Source organism: Talaromyces rugulosus, chromosome II, assembly GCF_013368755.1.
Source record: "Talaromyces rugulosus chromosome II, complete sequence".
Lineage (NCBI taxonomy): Eukaryota > Fungi > Ascomycota > Eurotiomycetes > Eurotiales > Trichocomaceae > Talaromyces > Talaromyces rugulosus.
The window spans coordinates 2696207-2713546 of NC_049562.1; the positions used below are offsets into that span (position 1 = coordinate 2696207).

Genomic DNA, 17340 nt, shown 5'->3' on the forward strand with positions numbered 1-17340 from the left:
ATATTGATAATTAGCAGTTTGGTTTGGATGGTTTGTCTGTACGCTAGTTGTTTGTCTGGGTAATTAAACCCGGGGAATTCTAAAATATAATTGAAAATTGACTAAGCTTCGTGGCTTGTTCCTACATGTCAGCACCTAACGCCTCGACGCTACCGGTGTGTATTTAGATGTCTGTGCGGCTTGAGCTTTGCTAAAAAGAGGAGTCGATTCGTTAGCTGAAAGTAGATGAAATTATGGATCCAAGGTCATAAACTCCCCCTGATTTCAAGATCTAAAGTGAATACATATTTATTGCTTGTAAATGACGTCCCAGGTACCATATTGGTGTTGTTCATGGGGGTGGTAGATCGCTTCAACGATAATTAGACGAGCGAGATCATACATAACATACATCAAGTTATCGTATTTCCGGAATATACTGAAAGCAACTCTAATAAACAACAAGCTTTCGGTACATAAGGCTAATGCCTGACTTGTAACCACTAACCCCGCGGTTAGTAGATTCGGGGGCGGCCTACGGGGAATAATATTCAATTAGGATCGAGAGTACTAATTTGTACTTGGATACCATACTCCGATTAACCGAATAGCACTAAAAATATACACAGGAATGCCACACTACTGAATCATTTCCCGATATGGTGAACTTTCTATAGGTGGCTGGCTTATCTGACACTTTGTAGTTGAAAATGTGTGGGCTACTAAGTAAGGGTCGTACGATTTATAAAAGTTTGACTATTCCGTGGCACACTATGAATTAAAATGGATGTCGCTATTTAAATATAGATAAATTTTCACCGGTGAGATTTCTCTGAAAAGGCCCAACCACCTGGGGTATAAATTGCTCATCTGCCTGCTTTCAGGGTCACCCTGAAACCCAAGATCGAAACCTCTTCTCTTCTCTGCTACAGCCACAAATATTTTCTTTATCCCTAAGTTACTTAGAGCATAGTCTCCACCTATAGCTCTACAATGCTTGCAAAGACTCTCCTTGCTCTTAGCTTCGCCGCTACTGTCTGTTCATTCACCCTTCCAAAGGGACTACCTAATGGAGCCTATCGAGCCTACTATAACGATGCTGGTGAAGAAGTTCATGAGCCGGTTGTAGTAAATTCATCTGCTCCTCAGGCCCTGCCGAAGCGTAGCTATTCCCAATCAAAGCGAGATACCATCCAAACATGGTGCGGATGCGCCTTCCCTATGAATGCTGGCGATACAAATATTGCCAACCAAGGTCTAGCTGACCAAGCCGCTTCGTATCCGGAGGTTGACCCCGGTATGGCCTACTACACAATTCAAAATACCGCTGTTGCGTTTGTGTGTAACGTGGATGACAAAACTGCAAACATACCCCAGGATGTTGTTAGCACTGGCTCATGGGATGTCACACAAGCTTGTGGCCTGTTCTATGCGGGTACGTCCCGTATACAGTGGCCCGAGGCCCTGGATTACGGGTACATGAACTACTTTGATAACCTAGACTTCTGTGGAGCTGCGGAGGTCGCGAAGGAACATAGTTGCTGTAACCCTGGGAGCCGGACTTACGCAAGCTGTCCCGACAACTGCTGTAATGGTAACTGCGAATTCCTCTAGTATGTCTCAGTTGAGCCCTTGTCGAACGCGCTGCCACTAACATGATGTCTAGTTATGACAACAGTACTATTCCTATCCCTGGGGCTGCACCCCTCTTCTACCCAGGTTGGGTAATTTACAAGGATGGCCAGTCTATGGGAGGCGGTCAGGATTGCAATGGTTACCCCTGCACCGACGAAAATCAGTTCGAGTTGAAGACAGAGCTACCATCCTCATTCTTCTTGACTGCCTACTCGGATGGTAGTGGATGTCCCGACAGATGCGACGGGCAATACGAGTCGCAAACGACTTTGACTGGAAGCATCTATAGGAATGGTTTGTCGACAGAGTGTTCGTGTAGAATTTACTTCCAGTGTTAAGTTGAACAACTAGGAGAATTGAGGAGTGTACAGAGTTGGTTGTACGTAAATGCTAGTTACTCGACAGATTAGGTCTTGATAGTAAAATATAGTCATCAAACATTTCTTTCAATATTCTTGATGGAACTTATATCTAAGGAATTTACTACCTAATCCTTACATGAAATATACCAGGGACTCAGGTTTACTTACATAGATGCCTAGAATCAACATTCTCCTAAACCAAGTTCCTAGCAAAGGTAATATTCATATAGTTTAATCGACGCTCGTCTATGTATTTGTTAATAAGAGCTCTATCGTTCTCCTTCATTAACAGATATGGGGATATGCCATGGATAGGATAGAAATTAGTGACTGACCCTATTAGAAAGGAATAGATATTATCAGCAGTAAACAAGAGAGGCATGTAATTTTCTTCATTTTAAGGGCCTACGTCGAGTGGTCCGGTCTCCCGTTTGGAGTTGCCGTGTCACTTTATGCTGTGATTATGATCTCACTTATATTTCTTGGGCACTGAATGCGGATTCCTAAAGTACTCGAGGGGGCCATATACAGAAGTCTTTTTTGGGTCCATTGAAGTATGCCCGCCGTAATAGCGTTGGTTACGGATTTGGACACGATATTAGAATTGTTACTTGAATTACATAAACTTCCTGTCGTTAAAATTAATAAGAGGCACATGAAGCAGGGATTGATTAGTTAATCCCTTTTTATAATACTAGAGCTTAACTCTATACGTCGTGATATATATAAGCCAAGATAAATTAGATAAGAGCTAGGAAAAAAAAGAAAGTCTAGATTCTTCATATTCCGGTTTTCAATCTCTTTAAATGTTGTCTACTACATCTATATCTTCGAAGTACGATGATGCTTTGGACCTCTAGTAATTTTTCGTGCATAGGGATGCAAACGACTAGCAGGAACAAGATGGTCTACGTCTCCGGTGTTGACAAGCTCGGGGCTTGCTTCGCTTATACTGGTAATACCGCTGTTCTTCATCGCCGTTTCAAACTCTTCGCGTATGACTAAACCGGGAAGAAAAAAGGGTAGTCAATATCAAGGTGTCTCAAAGGGCGATCTGATAACAACAAGAAGAAGGGGAACGGGTACTTACTGTCGATCAAGTGCTCAACTCCTTCTTGGCCGTAGTTGGTAGCGAAAAGCATGCTGCGGCCCATTCCAACAGCCGTAGCTCCAAGAGCAATGGCTTTGAGAACATCAGTGCCACGTCGAATTCCACTGTCAACGTAGATTTCCATCTTGTCGAAAATCTCTGGGCATCGCCGGTGGAGCTCAAGTAAGGTGATGATAGATGGAGGACTGGTATCAAGATTGCGGCCGCCATGATTACTCAAGAGGAGACCATCCACTCCAGCTTCCATGGCCAAGATCGCATCATCTGCTGACATGACACCCTTCAAGCACACCGGCAAATGGGTATGTTTCCGAACAAAGGCGATGTCATCCCACGTCAACCCGGGGTCGATGTTGCCAGCCATCAATCGGCCGATGCCGCCTCCTTTGGTGTCGTTCTTTGCTTTCACGTTGGACATGGGAACCCCCATGTCCTCATCTGCTTTGACCCGTTCGTCTGCTTCTCGTTTGCCCGGCCACGCTGCATCAACCGTGATGTGAATAGCTTTGAATTGTGGTAGCGAGGATATTTGGTGGAGAAGTGCTGCCGACTTCTCCCGGTTCGGATTGACGTATAGCTGGAAGAAAAAGCTGCCGTTTGGTGCTGCTTCAACTAACTCTTCCACGGAGAAAGAAGAGTTATTAGAAACCTAAAAGTAAATTTGTTAGACACACAAAGTTAATAATATGTGAGACAATTACATACTCCCTGCATAATACCCTTACGCTCGCAGGCCCTGGCAATAGCGCACTCGCCATCTGGATGAATCATCCTCGCCATTGCTGCCGGGCTCACAAATAAAGGGAAACTAAGATCCGTGCCTTGGACAGTCGTGCGAGTATCGATACTCCGAACGTTCCTCATAACTCGTGGGCGAAACCATATTCGGTCAAAACATGATTTGTTTGCATCTCGTGTGATCAAGTCTGTCGCAGCACTGGAGTAAAATGCCCAGGTTTTCTTGCTCACTGTTTTTGATGCCACCGTTTCAAAGTCATGAGCGTTGATTAATGTCGTCAATGGCGGTTTCTCGTTGTCCAGCATTACACGGGCGTTTTCTGTTGGCGGTTCCTTGAGCCATTCATTATTAATGGTGGACTGGTCTAGGACGCCTTTGAACTGGTCCTGCCGTAGATTTTTCTTAATCACAGATGGCGAATGCGCTTCATTGTAAGCTTTAGAAGCGTCACGCCCTGCGTACTTTAGGATAACTAGACTTGACATTAGCTTCAATCCCTCAATGGGCGAAGAGGACTAACTCGCAGAGCCCCCAGGATGCTCTTGGTGGAATTCGGTCAGATCCCAAACTTGGCCGTCAACGACTATCCAAATGTCTGAAGGGGAATTGTGTTTTTCTATCTCTTTGACAGAGAGTAGCCTTCCCTCCGCCATCTTTCTCCTCCTGCGCAAAAGTTTATGGATTTGACGAATTTTCCTGTTAATAGCGAGACGTTTTTCCAAAACAACGCTGCGATCCGGCTTTTATAAGATTCCCCGGATTTTTCAGGTTCAATCCCATAAATAAGCGGGGAGATTTTGGATTTAGCATCGCGGTTCGGGGGAATGGCGACCGCCATCGCACTTTCTCCGATCTTCACTCGGCTTTCTGCCCGTTGTCCCTGGCTACCGAACTTGATACCTAAGTTAGACCACTCAATCGAGTCGAAAAATAACTCATTGCGAAGACTAGGGAGTGGTTTTGTTTTGCATATTACATTGTAAAATTGAAATATTATTTATTTCCGCTATTAATATTTCGAATGTAGAGCGAACTCCAAGCAGCCAATAAGAGAGCCGCTAAATAAGACATAAAACTCTTCCCAAACAGGTTAGACTGCTGTTTTTTCGACCGAGTTTGGTCATTCTCAACGCGCGAATTTCCCCTTCCTGTTCTTATTATTTCCTAATCCGCACGTCCCGTGACTGCAGAAAACCTAGCTGGGCGCTTGTTCTCCTCTCTTTATCCCCTCTGATGACCGCATCTAGCCTTCGCCTTATCTCGACTGGCCTTTTAACCTGCGCCCGTTATCGAGTCATCTCGACATCGCTGCCTAAAGGTAGGTAACAGTATGACTCACTAACAGCCATTCAAGCTAACTGTAACATTATATAGTAGGATTTATTGGCCAAGGCCTTCTGAAAAGGAATAAAAGCCCGCAGAAGTTTGCATTATTGCTATCTCAAAACAAGTACCTTTCAGATTCAGCTCTTCTTAGAGCTCCAACAACGGTTATGGAAGACACTACTAAACCGTTAAAATATGTCGATGTATGGTTATGCATATAATCGTTTTATTTCTCTCTGGATTATTTATCTGATTTTACCCGCAGATCGGCATCAACTTAAGTGACCCCGTTTTCCGAGGGAGTTATCACGGAAAGCAAGCTCATGAAGACGACCTGACCGACGTCATCGAGCGAGCTCGGGATATCGGTTGTGCAAAGTTCATGGTTACGGGTTCAGATGTGAAAGAATCAAAACATGCAATTCAGATTGCTAAAGACTATCGTACGTTCATGTATCCCAAAATTTCATAAACGGAAAAAGAAAAAGAAAACCCCAGTGCTGATAATCTCATCAAACAGCTGGATTCTGTTATGCCACCGTCGGTGTTCATCCGTGTCAAGCAAAACACTTTGATGACCATCCAGATGGCCCCTCAAGTCTGCTCCAAGAACTCAGAGAGCTGGCCCAGAGTTCCAAAGAGTCGGGCTACACGGTAGCCTTTGGAGAAATTGGTCTTGACTATGACAGACTGTTTCTGAGCTCAAAAGAAGCACAGCTGAAATATTTCGAGGCCCAACTCGATCTTGCAGTGGAAATCCAACTGCCCCTTTTTCTGCACTCCCGAGCTGCCAGTGAAGATTTTGAGCGATTGCTAAAATCAAGACTCGACCAGCTCCCCAAAAAGGGTCTCGTGCACAGTTTCACAGGCACAAAAGAGGAGATGCAACGATTAGTCGACTTGGGCCTCGACATTGGTATTAATGGATGCAGCATGAAGACAGAGGAAAACCTTGAGGTCGTTAAGGAAATTCCTCTGGAGCGGATCCAGATCGAAACCGATGGCCCATGGTGCGAGATTCGGCCTTCACATGCGTCTGCCAAGCATCTCGATGATGGGCCGACTTTGCCAAAGTCTGTTAAAAAGGAAAAATGGCAAAAGGGTTTTATGGTCAAGGGGCGCAATGAGCCTGTTGCAATTGCTAAGGTTGCCCATGTCATCGCTAAAGTGAAAGGGATATCCGTTGAGGAAGTCTGTGAAGCGTGAGTAAAATCTGGACTCTGCTTGGAAATGCATCGTATCGCTAATATACAACATTTAGGGCTTGGAATAACTCGATAAAAATGTTTGGCCTTGGCGAGCCCAACTAATAATTTTGAAAGTAGATTCAATTTTCTGCTTTTGCCCAAAGGCTTTGGTTTGCTTAATAATATAGAAGCCTAGAAAAAATCATAGACACCGAAAGATTTTGCTGTAATGATATCAGCAGGTATGTCTCATATTTCTTGTGACAAAAATTTTAAAAGAATTTCAACTGCAGCTACAAATTGAGTAAATACAACGTCTGAAATTGGCAAAAAATAGTTTGCTTCAATATTTTTATCTTGGTTATGATGCCATGGTGATTGTGTTTTATATGGCCAAGAAATCCCCAATGCTAGCTGTGTCTTCATTCAAATGATGCCCCGAATCTGAAATTATGATATCGATATTCTCACCATCCGCGGTTGACGTGGGAGTTAACGGTATATCATGAAGGGCGGAACCAATCGTGCTCGGAGAGGCGGACAAAATTGGCAGTGATGTGGAATCTTCCATTATCGAACTTGCACCGTACGTCTTGGAATATTTTGAATAGGCGACACTTTCGCACAAAGGGGCCGTCCCGCAAGATATAGCATTGTCAATTGTGATATCAGATGTCGTTCCCAAATTTAGTGAAGATGACCAGCATATGGACTCTCTTCTCTCATCATGCACTTGAGAATTAAAGTCGCATTCATAGTCGCTATTTTCCCATTCGAATATTGCACTATCAATTTTGTGTTCATATCCATTGACCTCTTCTTCGGGAAAATATCTCAGCGGCCTTTGTGACAATGGGACGTAAGAGCCCATCGACAGAGGCACTGAATTCTCATATGAAGACAGGATCTCCTCATCCGACTCCGGCCACGCATCCCATTCTTCCATAAGCATCGTGTCATTAGCCAGAGAATCAGTGACTAGGTTTGTAGGCAACGTAGCCGAACGTGTTTTGTATACGCCTCTTTGAAGAGCGTTCCACATAGCACTTCTGATAAGAGGTCGCAGATCATTGACTTCTATACTGGAAGAGTGTCCACAAAGTTCTTTTAGACGCGCCCAAGTAGTGGTGTCCTGCATCATTAGCGTATGCGATGAGCTTTTCCGAAAAAGCAATCCAATTGACTTGGTCACAACAGGCAAAAGTCCGGCTCTGTAGCGAATATTCTATATAGTTTGAAATATCAGCAAACAAAACACATAAACCTCAAAAATTGAAGAGCTTACATCGTAGTAGCCTGGGCTAAAAGCTAAAGGGGCAACTTCAGACAAACTGAAGCTATCTGCACTTCTTGATTCGCTCAGCCCCTCTATGCACCGTCGAGGTTGTAGCAAAATGAGGCTTCGAATCGAATAATCCAGCAGTGACCCAAATTCCCAAGAGTTCTCTGGGATTCTACCAAAGTTACTATTCAAGTACTTGTCACTGCTTCTCGAGCTCTGCTTGTTTGTACTTTCACACCCAGCATTCTGGCCAAATGGGGGCTGATCGTGAGATGACCTGAGTGGAAAAATATGATGCGGACGCAAAGAGATAATGTGATGGTTTTTGCTGGAATGACTCAAGCCGACAGAGTGTCCATGCGTCGATAAATTTGGAGGAAAGTCTTGCAGCCACATTTTTGTCAAACACATGTCCCAGGGGCTGCAGCTGACAGGACTCTTGAGATGAATCGTGATATTGGACAGAGTTCCAATAGTGATTTCTGGAGGCGGACTCGCATCTATCAAGATACACCCTCGAACTAGGCGTGGTGGTAGTTTGCCTCGCAGGCTATCTCGGGGACGATCAAAACTTTCACATAGTGTGATAGATACGTGAACGGCGACGTTGTCTGCTGAGCTATAAGATTCTTGTGACGTCCTGGATACATGAAGATGAGAGCCAATTCTGGTCTATTAGAAGAAGGAGACACTGGTTAGCAAAAGCTGACAGGGCTCAGACCGAGAACTTACCAATATTCTTTCCATTGTATCAACCAATTGTTCGACCACAGCAGGTAAACTCCTCACAAGCCTCCAACTTGTCTCAAGGCGCAGGTTCACAGTCAATTCTCGCTTGACAGTCACCCAGATGGCTTTCATGTCAACTGCGTCGGTAATTTGGTTTGTGTGATATGCCGCATCATTCTGGAACTCCAACGTAACGGTTGTCCTGGATAACAAGCAATGTTCTTGACGGATATTCTTGAAAGTGCCAGTTCCAAGGTCGATGATTTGTCCCATTGCAGCTGTAAAAGAGATCAAGTGCCTAATTTCAAAACAAAAAGAAAACCATTGCGAGCGTCGAAGGCTTTGATTGCGAGGTTTGACCGAGCTGCCCGTGTCCCGGGAAGGAAGGAGCCCCGGCAGCGGAAGGCGATCGATGATACCCAGCAAGTAAGCTTCATGACAGACAAATTGTGCATCAATTTTAGATAGAATTCTCCCTAGTTTCCTATTTTGGGAATGAAAATTGTGATTTTGGGATCGGTTTATCGATAAAGCTGATTGGTCAAAACAAGTGGCATCATGATGTTTGGGCATTGCCAACGCCGCCCATGCAAATTTCCTTTGAAGTCATAGATACCAAAAAAAAATAAACTAAGTAATACTGACAATGAAGAACATATTTCCGTAAATATTATTATTTGCACGATCCTCGTATCAATTAAAGATGGTGGGAATCTCTCCGATCTATACAAATCACGTGCCCTGTTATCTTATCCTTATCGATAGCCAAGCTGCCAACCAACAAACAAGCCGCGGTGGACAGCTACAAGTGTCCTCCTGCATCCGACAGACATGCACAAGAATGACGGGGCCCCTGCTCGGACTGGCGAGCAAAACGAGGCAGACGAGGACGAAGCACGCGCGCTCCTCTCCGATTCATCTTCTCACCATGAAAACGACGACGACCTGGTAGTTCACTCAGGCAATGATGCGAACAATGTCGCCCCGTCTCGACCACACTTACCACGGCAGTCTTCAATCTCGCAGCCGGCTCCTGACGGACAGCGTCGTACCCCTCGAACCCCAAATCGTGTCAGATTCGACATTTCCAGTGAGGCTGACGACGGGGAAAGATCTGTCGATGATCACGTTCGTCGAGATTCAGGGGAGGATGGCTTGTGGCTGGATGAGGAGGATTATATGTTGGACGACCCGCGACGGCAAAGGAGTAGCACGGGGCAATTGGCACCTTTGCTGACGGACATTGAAGCTCCAAGTGTCACGCTGGCAACATCAGAAGACTTCTTCCCCGAAGACCATTTGGAGAGTGCTCGGCCACGAAGTGGAATGCGCATGGCATTCATGAACATGGCAAATAGTATCATTGGGGCTGGTATTATCGGACAGCCATATGCCTTACGACAAGCAGGCATGGTTATGGGAATAGTGCTTCTAATTTCGCTGACAATAACGGTCGACTGGACCATCCGTCTGATCGTCATCAACTCTAAGATGAGTGGAGCCGATTCCTTTCAAGCCACCATGCAGCACTGCTTTGGAAAGAGCGGCCTGATAGCAATTTCGGTCGCTCAATGGGCATTCGCTTTTGGCGGGATGGTGGCATTTTGTATCATTGTCGGCGATACTATACCACATGTATTCGCAGCATTATTCCCATCCCTTCGAAACATGTCGTTTCTGTGGCTGCTCACCGACAGACGCGCTGTCATTGTCCTCTTCATTCTCTGTATTTCTTACCCGTTGTCTCTCTATAGAGACATTGCCAAGGTCAGTGCCCAGAATGCGATACCAGAAATCACACTAACTTGTAGTAGTTGGCAAAAGCCTCAGCGTTAGCCCTGGTCAGTATGATTGTCATTGTAGTCACCGTGGTTATCCAGGGATTTCGCGTCCCTTCGGACGCAAGAGGCGACTTAAAGGGAAATCTTTTTGTCAACTCAGGCTTTTTCCAAGCCGTGGGAGTTATCTCATTCGGTGAGTAGGCGTAAACATATACACTTTACAAAGAAATTTCACTAATCTTCTCTAGCATTTGTTTGTCGTATGGCGAGACCAATTATCCCAGCTCCTAAATATTGATCTAACTTTATTCGACAGACCACAATAGCCTTCTCATCTACGGATCTCTGAAGAAACCAACTCTCGATCGATTCACGAAAGTAACACACTATTCAACTGGAGTTTCGATGATAATGTGTTTGGTTATGGCCATTTGTGGCTTCCTGTCCTTTGGGTCAAAGACCCAGGGCAACGTGCTCAACAACTTTCCGTCTGACAACATCATGGTCAACATAGCTCGGCTGTTGGTGAACCCCTTCAAATTTCAGGGGTAATGTTGATGCTAACATGGGAATAGCTGTTTTGGCCTGAACATGCTCACGACCTTACCGCTAGAAGCCTTCGTCTGCCGCTCTGTCATGACTACATATTATTTCCCTGACGAACCCTTTAACCCGAATCGCCATTTGCTATTTACCACGTCCTTAGTGGTTGCCTCCATGTTCTTGTCGTTGATAACCTGTGATCTTGGCGCTGTTTTCGAATTGATTGGCGCTACCAGCGCAGCAGCACTGGCCTACATTCTACCACCACTCTGTTATGTGAAGCTGAGCAAGACCAGCCATCGAGCCAAAATACCAGCATATCTCTGTATATTGTTTGGTACCGCTGTTATGGTTATAAGTCTTTTCCAGGCTCTGGGCAAAGTAATCAGGAGTAAGAAATACCTTCCCCCTATATCTAGATCTGGAAGAAGAAAAACGCTGATCTTTTTTCGTTCATAGATGAAGGTGGTACCCAAACTTGCGGGGGTGCTTTTTGATCTCATTCGGCATGCATTTTAAATTTCATAGCTGTATGTATACTACTGTCATAACTTCATATCTCCATGCTGGCGGCAGCCAGATTAAGGTTAAAGAGACTTCGCACCGGAGCGTCATATTCTACTTCACCGGCTGAATAGAAAGAAAATTCATACTTTTTATTTGTATATCATGTTACAACTAGGAAGATACACTTTCAATTTTCTGTTTACTACTGATCTAAGCCCGAAAAAAACACAAGATATGTTTAACATAGACTTCTTGATCCCCCCACAACCCCCACAATTTGCAACCCTGTTTCCACTCAATGTGCCCAGCGAGATTTAGCCAAAGGTTCAGGGCCCTTCTCGGCAGAAGAAGACCCGGCTTTTTCTTTGATAATACCCTTCACAGAGCGAGGCAAGGCCTCTTGCCAAAAGTCAATCGTATTGCTGTTGTTCTGGGTTGCAGCTTTACCAATCGAGCCCTCTGTGACCGAATCGTCGTCCACGGTAGCGTATTTGGAAGCCATGAGGCCCGAAGTTTGCGCGTTTTCGGTAGAGCCTTTCTGTGGTTTGGCTTTGTCGTAACTTCCCGGCGGGGCGAAGTTAGAAGCATTGCGTCCGGTCATAGTGGGCTTGTTAGTGAGCATCTCGCCGTCGTCAATTTCCATGAGATCACACATTGATGCGGACTGATATACCTTTACAGGGCTCTTGTGGCGAGAGTTGGCGGAGGGCGGGCTATCGAAAGTAAGTAAGTCCTCTTCGTGGTGACGCCGTGGCTGGAAAGCTGCGCTGCTCGTCTGCGGCTGGGGAAGGTTGTACCCTGTAAGCTCAACCCTGCGACGCCCCTGGGTAGAAGCTGGCTGTGGCCTAGAAGCTGGTAGCTGCTTCAAGGTTGGTGATGCCTTAAGACTCGGCGACGGCTTGGACGCTTGCGAGGGCCTGGGAGCTGGTGGTTTCTTGCCAGCTGGCGATGGCTTGGGGCCCTGGGAGGGCTTGGGAGCTGGTGATTTCTTGCCAGCTGGCGATGCCTTGAAAGCTGATGCCTTGAAAGCTGATTGTTTGGGGGCTGGTGATGGCTTTGCAGCTGGCGATGACTTGGGAGCCGATGGCTTTGCAGCTGGTGTTGCTCTTGCAGTTAGCGGTGACCGGACAGTTGGTGGCACCCTGGAATATGGTGGTGGTTTGGAGGCACTTTTGTACACAGGCTTGTACCCCATTTTGGGCAGTGGTTTACCAGGCTTAGGGCCGCGGTGCTGCTGGGGAGGCGGATCCTGACTGCCAACCCAGCTATGGAGAAGATCATTGTTGAGCTTTGAGCGATGGCTCTGGCCTCCCATGATTGAGCTTAGCTCTTCTTTGGTATCTCCAACGATGGTGTGAAGGTCTACCAATAATGCTTAGTTCATATCCTCTCTTGTTATGTACAAGGTATCACACTTACTAGACCATGCGTTGAGGAATTCTTTTTTGTCCTGATCTTCGCCCTGGGGCTGTGGAAAAGGTTTACCAAACCCATGTGGCAGCTCTGGCTGGAACCTCTGATGCTGCTTCAATTTTTTATCATCTTCAACAGCCGAGATGCCATCACGTCTGAGGCTACCTAGGTCTGCCTAGAGATACAGGTAAAGAGTATGAGTAAAATACGATTTGATGTTTCTGACAAAGACGGCTTACCAGCTGCTGCAAGGCAGCTTGTTTGCAGTAATTTTCTTCTTCGTCGTCCATCTCTGTGCAAAGGTGTGAGTGGATCCATTGTGATAGATAAGAGTATGCATAAATATACGAACCGCGGGTCCTGAAGTGGAGTTATCAGAGGATAATTTGGAAAAACGACGACGATGAGAATGAGATATGGGATGAAGGTGAAGAGACAGGAGGCGTGAAAGGAGGAAGAGGAAGAGGGGGGCAAGAGAAAGAATAACAAAAGGCAAACGGGGCCACATTAACACAAACAAAGTCACTGCACAGGCCCAGTCACATCATATCCTTCCCAAACCTGGTAATCACTGACTTCTACACACACTCTGTTCCAAAAAAAAAAAAAAAATTAAAGCATGAAATTAATCACATATCTATGAACACAACACTTGGTAGGCCTAATATAAGTCTATTCTCTCTTCCTCACCACGACCCTTCCTTGGGATGCTCTCAGCCATTTTTAAAATACGATGTGTCATGGCTTGACCACATGTATTGACTAATTGCGTAGAACAGATGAGAACATTGAAAACTTGAATGTGCTCCATGGATTTTCATCTTACATGCATCAATTGAAGCCATTCCCTAGACTGCATATGCTGCTCCTTGGACGATACCCGCGCGGAGCAAAACCCAACCGAGCGCAAAACATAATGATTGGCAACATCGAACTACTGAAGAATTGATGTTTCAAAAGGTCCGACTACTCTAATGAGTATTGATTGATGTATAAAAATGGTTGATAATTAGTTAAACGTCACTGAGATTTAGGAATAGAGTCAACTCTTCTAGGCTGCCAGAATTCGGCGAAAGTCTGCCTATCGTCCTCAAGCGAGTCCAATGTTCCATACATCAAGATAACTATATCAATTATGCATATACACACGAAGCGTGATGATGGCCCTTCTAGCATAGCCAGTCCTTAAACCCATAATTAATCCATTGTTCCATTTCCCTACAACGCCATTGGCCCCCTTAAATAAACTTGACCTAGACTCCTAAATACCAATATCATTATTGCTGTTGTACTTGTCTTGGATTCGCACTTTCATTAAGGCGGGGCCTCTTGGGATCTCCAGGCCCAGACATGCCAACTGTGGTACCTGGTAGCGGTGCGTTGGTCACATCGCCGAGCGGTGGTCTTTTCAACGCCCCATCTGTCGTTGGTGCATTAGCTCCAGCACTCTTTGGGTCAATACTCGGTCGAGTCAAGGGACGATATGAGGATGTTGTGAATCCTCTGTTTCCTGGGCTTGCTATGGCACCACCACCACCAGGAGCTCCGATTCGTCGGTGCGCGTCCGTGGAAGGATTGATGAAATCCCTAGGTCCAGTTGTTGAAGGCGACGCGCTTGATAGCATTGGTTTCAATATTGCGACACTCTTTGTATGATCTATGCCAGCTGTTTTCCGGATGGATGGACTTTCAGCATGGGGGTCGAATCGCGGAGCCATTGGGGAAGCTTGGGGGTTTTCGCGCAATGTATCCACGGCCCGAGCAGAGTAAAACCCAACTACTGCGTCTGGAGGTGGCTTTTCAGATACAGATTGTTCGTTCTGTGCTGGGGGTATTTGGGCGTTGTTCACGGTTCGCTGATTTGCCGGGCCTGGAGGGTTCTCTGATTTGATTTTATCCTTGTTGTTTGTCTGCTGGAATTCCTGGCTGGCACGATTGTTTGCAAGAGCCTGCCCTTGCACGATAGCTTGACGGTTTTCTGCATTTCTATGCACATTCGTTGCTATAGGATTGGTCGAGTTGCTGTTGAATGTTGGACGGGGTGCTGGGCCTGGTCCAGCAGCCCATGGCTTTTCTGGTTTAGAAGGAGTAACCATGTTGGAGCCCCCAGGAGGAAGATGCGAAGAGATTCCTTGTGGTCTTTGCTGCGCTGGAGGTAAATGGTGTCGAGGGTATGATCGTTGTGGGGGTTGTGGAGTGCCAACATCCAAAGAAACCTCATCAGGGTTGCCAACCGCTGGCGCAACAAAATCGGCTTCGTCAAATAAGTCGCCTAAGTCGTGGTTAAAAACAACGTAAAAAGAGCTAGAAAATAGTCTCACTGCCAAATTCTCCGTCACCATCAACCAACATCGACATATCAGGTAGTGGTACACTGCCTTTAGCAGTAGGCTGCGGAGGTAACTCGACTTCCTCGGGCAATTTCCTCTCTGGAACAGGTTCCTTTTTTATTGGGGCAAAACTCGGATGACGATGGAGATTCTCAACATCCCATTTAGACTGTTCATGTCAGAAACTGTCCATCAGCCGCGAGAAGGGTTGTATCTTACTGGGGCCACTTTGACCCTGGTGACTTTGGCAAGATACTCCTTGTCATAGACACAATTACCCAGCACATTACCAAATGTCCTCAAAGCCCGCTTGAGGCCGTCTGTCGTTCCTTCTTTCTTAGCCTTCTCGAAAGCCGCCGCCTTGCCTTTGCAGTTTTCAATGTGACCATAACCGACATCCTGATACTGGGTGTTAACTATCCGGTAGTCTCGCCGCGTGGATGGTACTGCTCATACCTCATGATACGAGCCATCTCTCAAGGTGACTCTCATAATAACCGACAGCCCAAGGCTTATCTTTCCTGTATTGGGACTCTCATCGACCTTTCAACAAATATGTCAGTCCCTGGCTTGTGTCCTCCCTCAGAACAATACTGACAAAGTCGATTTGTATGCTTTGAATAGAACTGGACCAGCCATTGAACCCGAACACTTCGTTGGCGAGATTGATGCATTTCTCTGCTGCGAGATAGTGTACCTTTTGCCCGGAAGGACCCGCTCGGGAAGAAATGTATTCAGGACCCAGTTGTTTATCAAGTCGTGATTGAAGTGTCGCAACTTCTTGGGCGGTGTATTCGGCCATGTGTCGCGGGCCTTCTTCGAAAGGGTTGGCAGTGACCGTCCCAGCCATGTTTGACACCACTGTGCTGGGTGGACCGCGGTGTTGGTCTCCCACGCTGGAAAATCATCGTTAGAGTCAGTTGGCAGGCAACCAAGGAGATACTAACGCAGGCATTCTCAGTAACCCTCACAATAACTATTACAGCATTAGACTGGCAAGACCGAATATCTAAACACCGATGATGTTCCGACCCAGACAGGACGCGACGGACGCGACGGTAAGCTTATGTCAGCAACGCCAAATCACGTGGCTTGTCTGCTTTTATTTTACCGTTTACCGTATTTACGATTTACCTTGATCTAGACGTTGCGTTGTAATTTTTCTTTTGTATGCATGTATTCATGAATTGATTAAATATTTTAAGAGGAAAGTTTGTGGCTACCATAGGGCTAGGGGTTTGTAAATAATTAGATTCTTGAGCAAGTCGCTATCTGTTATCTAAGAACCCGGGGCGCGTCCAATCGTTCAGATACGTCATTTCGCTACAAGACTAGCACTCGGGACAAGGCCGAGGTCTTTTAGCGACTCTCCAAACGAATCAGCGTCAAAGGTTTTGCGAGGAAAGTTTTGCGTGAAGGATTGGACTTCAATCCCGTCGTCCTTGCTGAGAGCTGCAGCAACCTCGAATAACGTTGTTTCGACGGGAAGTGTCTTGAGAATGTTTCCTTGGCTTGTTTGGAATCGTAAACGAGTTTCTGCGTATGCCGATGCCGGTTTGGAGGTCACTGGTCCGGACGAAGTTGGAGCAGGGGCCGCTGGTGCAGGCTGTGGAGGAGCTTGGCCTGCTCGTTCAGCCTTTTCTCGCTCGGCCTTCAAACGCCTCTCCTCCTTATCTGCAGCTATCTTCGCTCTAATTCGTGCCTTGGCGTCTATCTCGTCTTGCTTTTCTTTCCGTTTCTTGGCGGCCTCTTTGATCTGTTCTTTTCGTTGCAGGTCTTCCTTGATGTCCTGAGACTCCTTTGTATTTTTGCGACGAATTTCCTAGATTCGATATGAGAAGTCATTCATAATATACACATCCATAAATTGACACGTACCTCGTTTCTCTTTTTGTCCAGCTTGTCTTGTTCTGACTGCACGGCTCGCTTGGCAGCAAGCTTTTCCCGCAGTTCTGTAAGGCGGTTCTTCTTTTCCTCCTCGGTCAAGGGTGCAAGTTCCTCGGTCGACTCTGAGAAATCGACATGCTGTGTTTTTGATGCGTGGAATTCAGCCTGGGCATGGCTTCTTAACTTCTTTCCGCATTCGTTGCAAACTAAGCTCCGAGGCTCTTCACCCTCTTTCAAAGGAGGCCCTTCATCATCATCTTGAGTTGTTGCGGCCTTGATCTCTTCAAGCGACTTGTCTTGGTTGGCTTCGAGCCACTCGAGGGCAGCTTGCACTAGAAGACAAGATAATGTCAGCAACTAACAAGCACGCAAACAAGCTCTCAGGGTATTGTTGTCCGGTGCATACATCCTCCAGTTTTAGACGTCGCTATTTCCGCCCTTTCTTTCTCAAAGCCCATTTCGATGAGCTGATCAAGGTCGGTAGTCGTCATTTTGACGATGTAACCACCTAGGTCAGCGTTCAAGTGAT

At 46.1% G+C, this 17340-nt stretch overlaps 8 protein-coding genes across 8 annotated transcripts; 3 read left to right on the forward strand and 5 right to left on the reverse strand.

Moving 5' to 3' along the window:
- Positions 1-972: 972 nt before the first annotated feature.
- Positions 973-1952, forward strand: TRUGW13939_03422 (uncharacterized protein; the record flags this gene model as incomplete). The annotated part of the gene is made up of 2 exons (XM_035486606.1): positions 973-1592; positions 1646-1952. 2 exons carry the CDS (start codon positions 973-975, stop codon positions 1950-1952), a joined length of 927 nt encoding a protein of 308 aa, XP_035342499.1.
- An 846-nt stretch (positions 1953-2798) lies between these two features.
- Positions 2799-4479, reverse strand: TRUGW13939_03423 (uncharacterized protein; the record flags this gene model as incomplete). The annotated part of the gene is made up of 4 exons (XM_035486607.1): positions 2799-2977; positions 3067-3736; positions 3793-4298; positions 4347-4479. 4 exons carry the CDS (start codon positions 4477-4479, stop codon positions 2799-2801), a joined length of 1488 nt encoding a protein of 495 aa, XP_035342500.1.
- Positions 4480-5059: 580 nt separating this feature from the next.
- TRUGW13939_03424 (uncharacterized protein) lies at positions 5060-6462 on the forward strand (the record flags this gene model as incomplete). The annotated part of the gene is made up of 5 exons (XM_035486608.1): positions 5060-5144; positions 5201-5355; positions 5418-5595; positions 5673-6354; positions 6414-6462. 5 exons carry the CDS (start codon positions 5060-5062, stop codon positions 6460-6462), a joined length of 1149 nt encoding a protein of 382 aa, XP_035342501.1.
- Positions 6463-6724: 262 nt separating this feature from the next.
- TRUGW13939_03425 (uncharacterized protein) lies at positions 6725-8623 on the reverse strand (the record flags this gene model as incomplete). The annotated part of the gene is made up of 3 exons (XM_035486609.1): positions 6725-7564; positions 7625-8240; positions 8343-8623. 3 exons carry the CDS (start codon positions 8621-8623, stop codon positions 6725-6727), a joined length of 1737 nt encoding a protein of 578 aa, XP_035342502.1.
- Positions 8624-9181: 558 nt separating this feature from the next.
- Positions 9182-11133, forward strand: TRUGW13939_03426 (uncharacterized protein; the record flags this gene model as incomplete). The annotated part of the gene is made up of 5 exons (XM_035486610.1): positions 9182-10117; positions 10165-10324; positions 10380-10391; positions 10448-10652; positions 10707-11133. The coding sequence occupies 5 exons, from the start codon at positions 9182-9184 to the stop codon at positions 11131-11133; spliced, it is 1740 nt and encodes a 579-aa protein (XP_035342503.1).
- A 343-nt stretch (positions 11134-11476) lies between these two features.
- Positions 11477-12884, reverse strand: TRUGW13939_03427 (uncharacterized protein; the record flags this gene model as incomplete). Its single annotated transcript, XM_035486611.1, has 3 exons — positions 11477-12543; positions 12601-12769; positions 12834-12884. 3 exons carry the CDS (start codon positions 12882-12884, stop codon positions 11477-11479), a joined length of 1287 nt encoding a protein of 428 aa, XP_035342504.1.
- A 987-nt stretch (positions 12885-13871) lies between these two features.
- TRUGW13939_03428 (uncharacterized protein) lies at positions 13872-15879 on the reverse strand (the record flags this gene model as incomplete). The annotated part of the gene is made up of 6 exons (XM_035486612.1): positions 13872-14866; positions 14916-15093; positions 15144-15323; positions 15381-15467; positions 15523-15820; positions 15872-15879. The coding sequence occupies 6 exons, from the start codon at positions 15877-15879 to the stop codon at positions 13872-13874; spliced, it is 1746 nt and encodes a 581-aa protein (XP_035342505.1).
- A 360-nt stretch (positions 15880-16239) lies between these two features.
- On the reverse strand, positions 16240-17302 carry TRUGW13939_03429 (uncharacterized protein; the record flags this gene model as incomplete). Its single annotated transcript, XM_035486613.1, has 3 exons — positions 16240-16746; positions 16803-17143; positions 17218-17302. The coding sequence occupies 3 exons, from the start codon at positions 17300-17302 to the stop codon at positions 16240-16242; spliced, it is 933 nt and encodes a 310-aa protein (XP_035342506.1).
- Between the last annotated feature and the right edge of the window lie 38 nt (positions 17303-17340).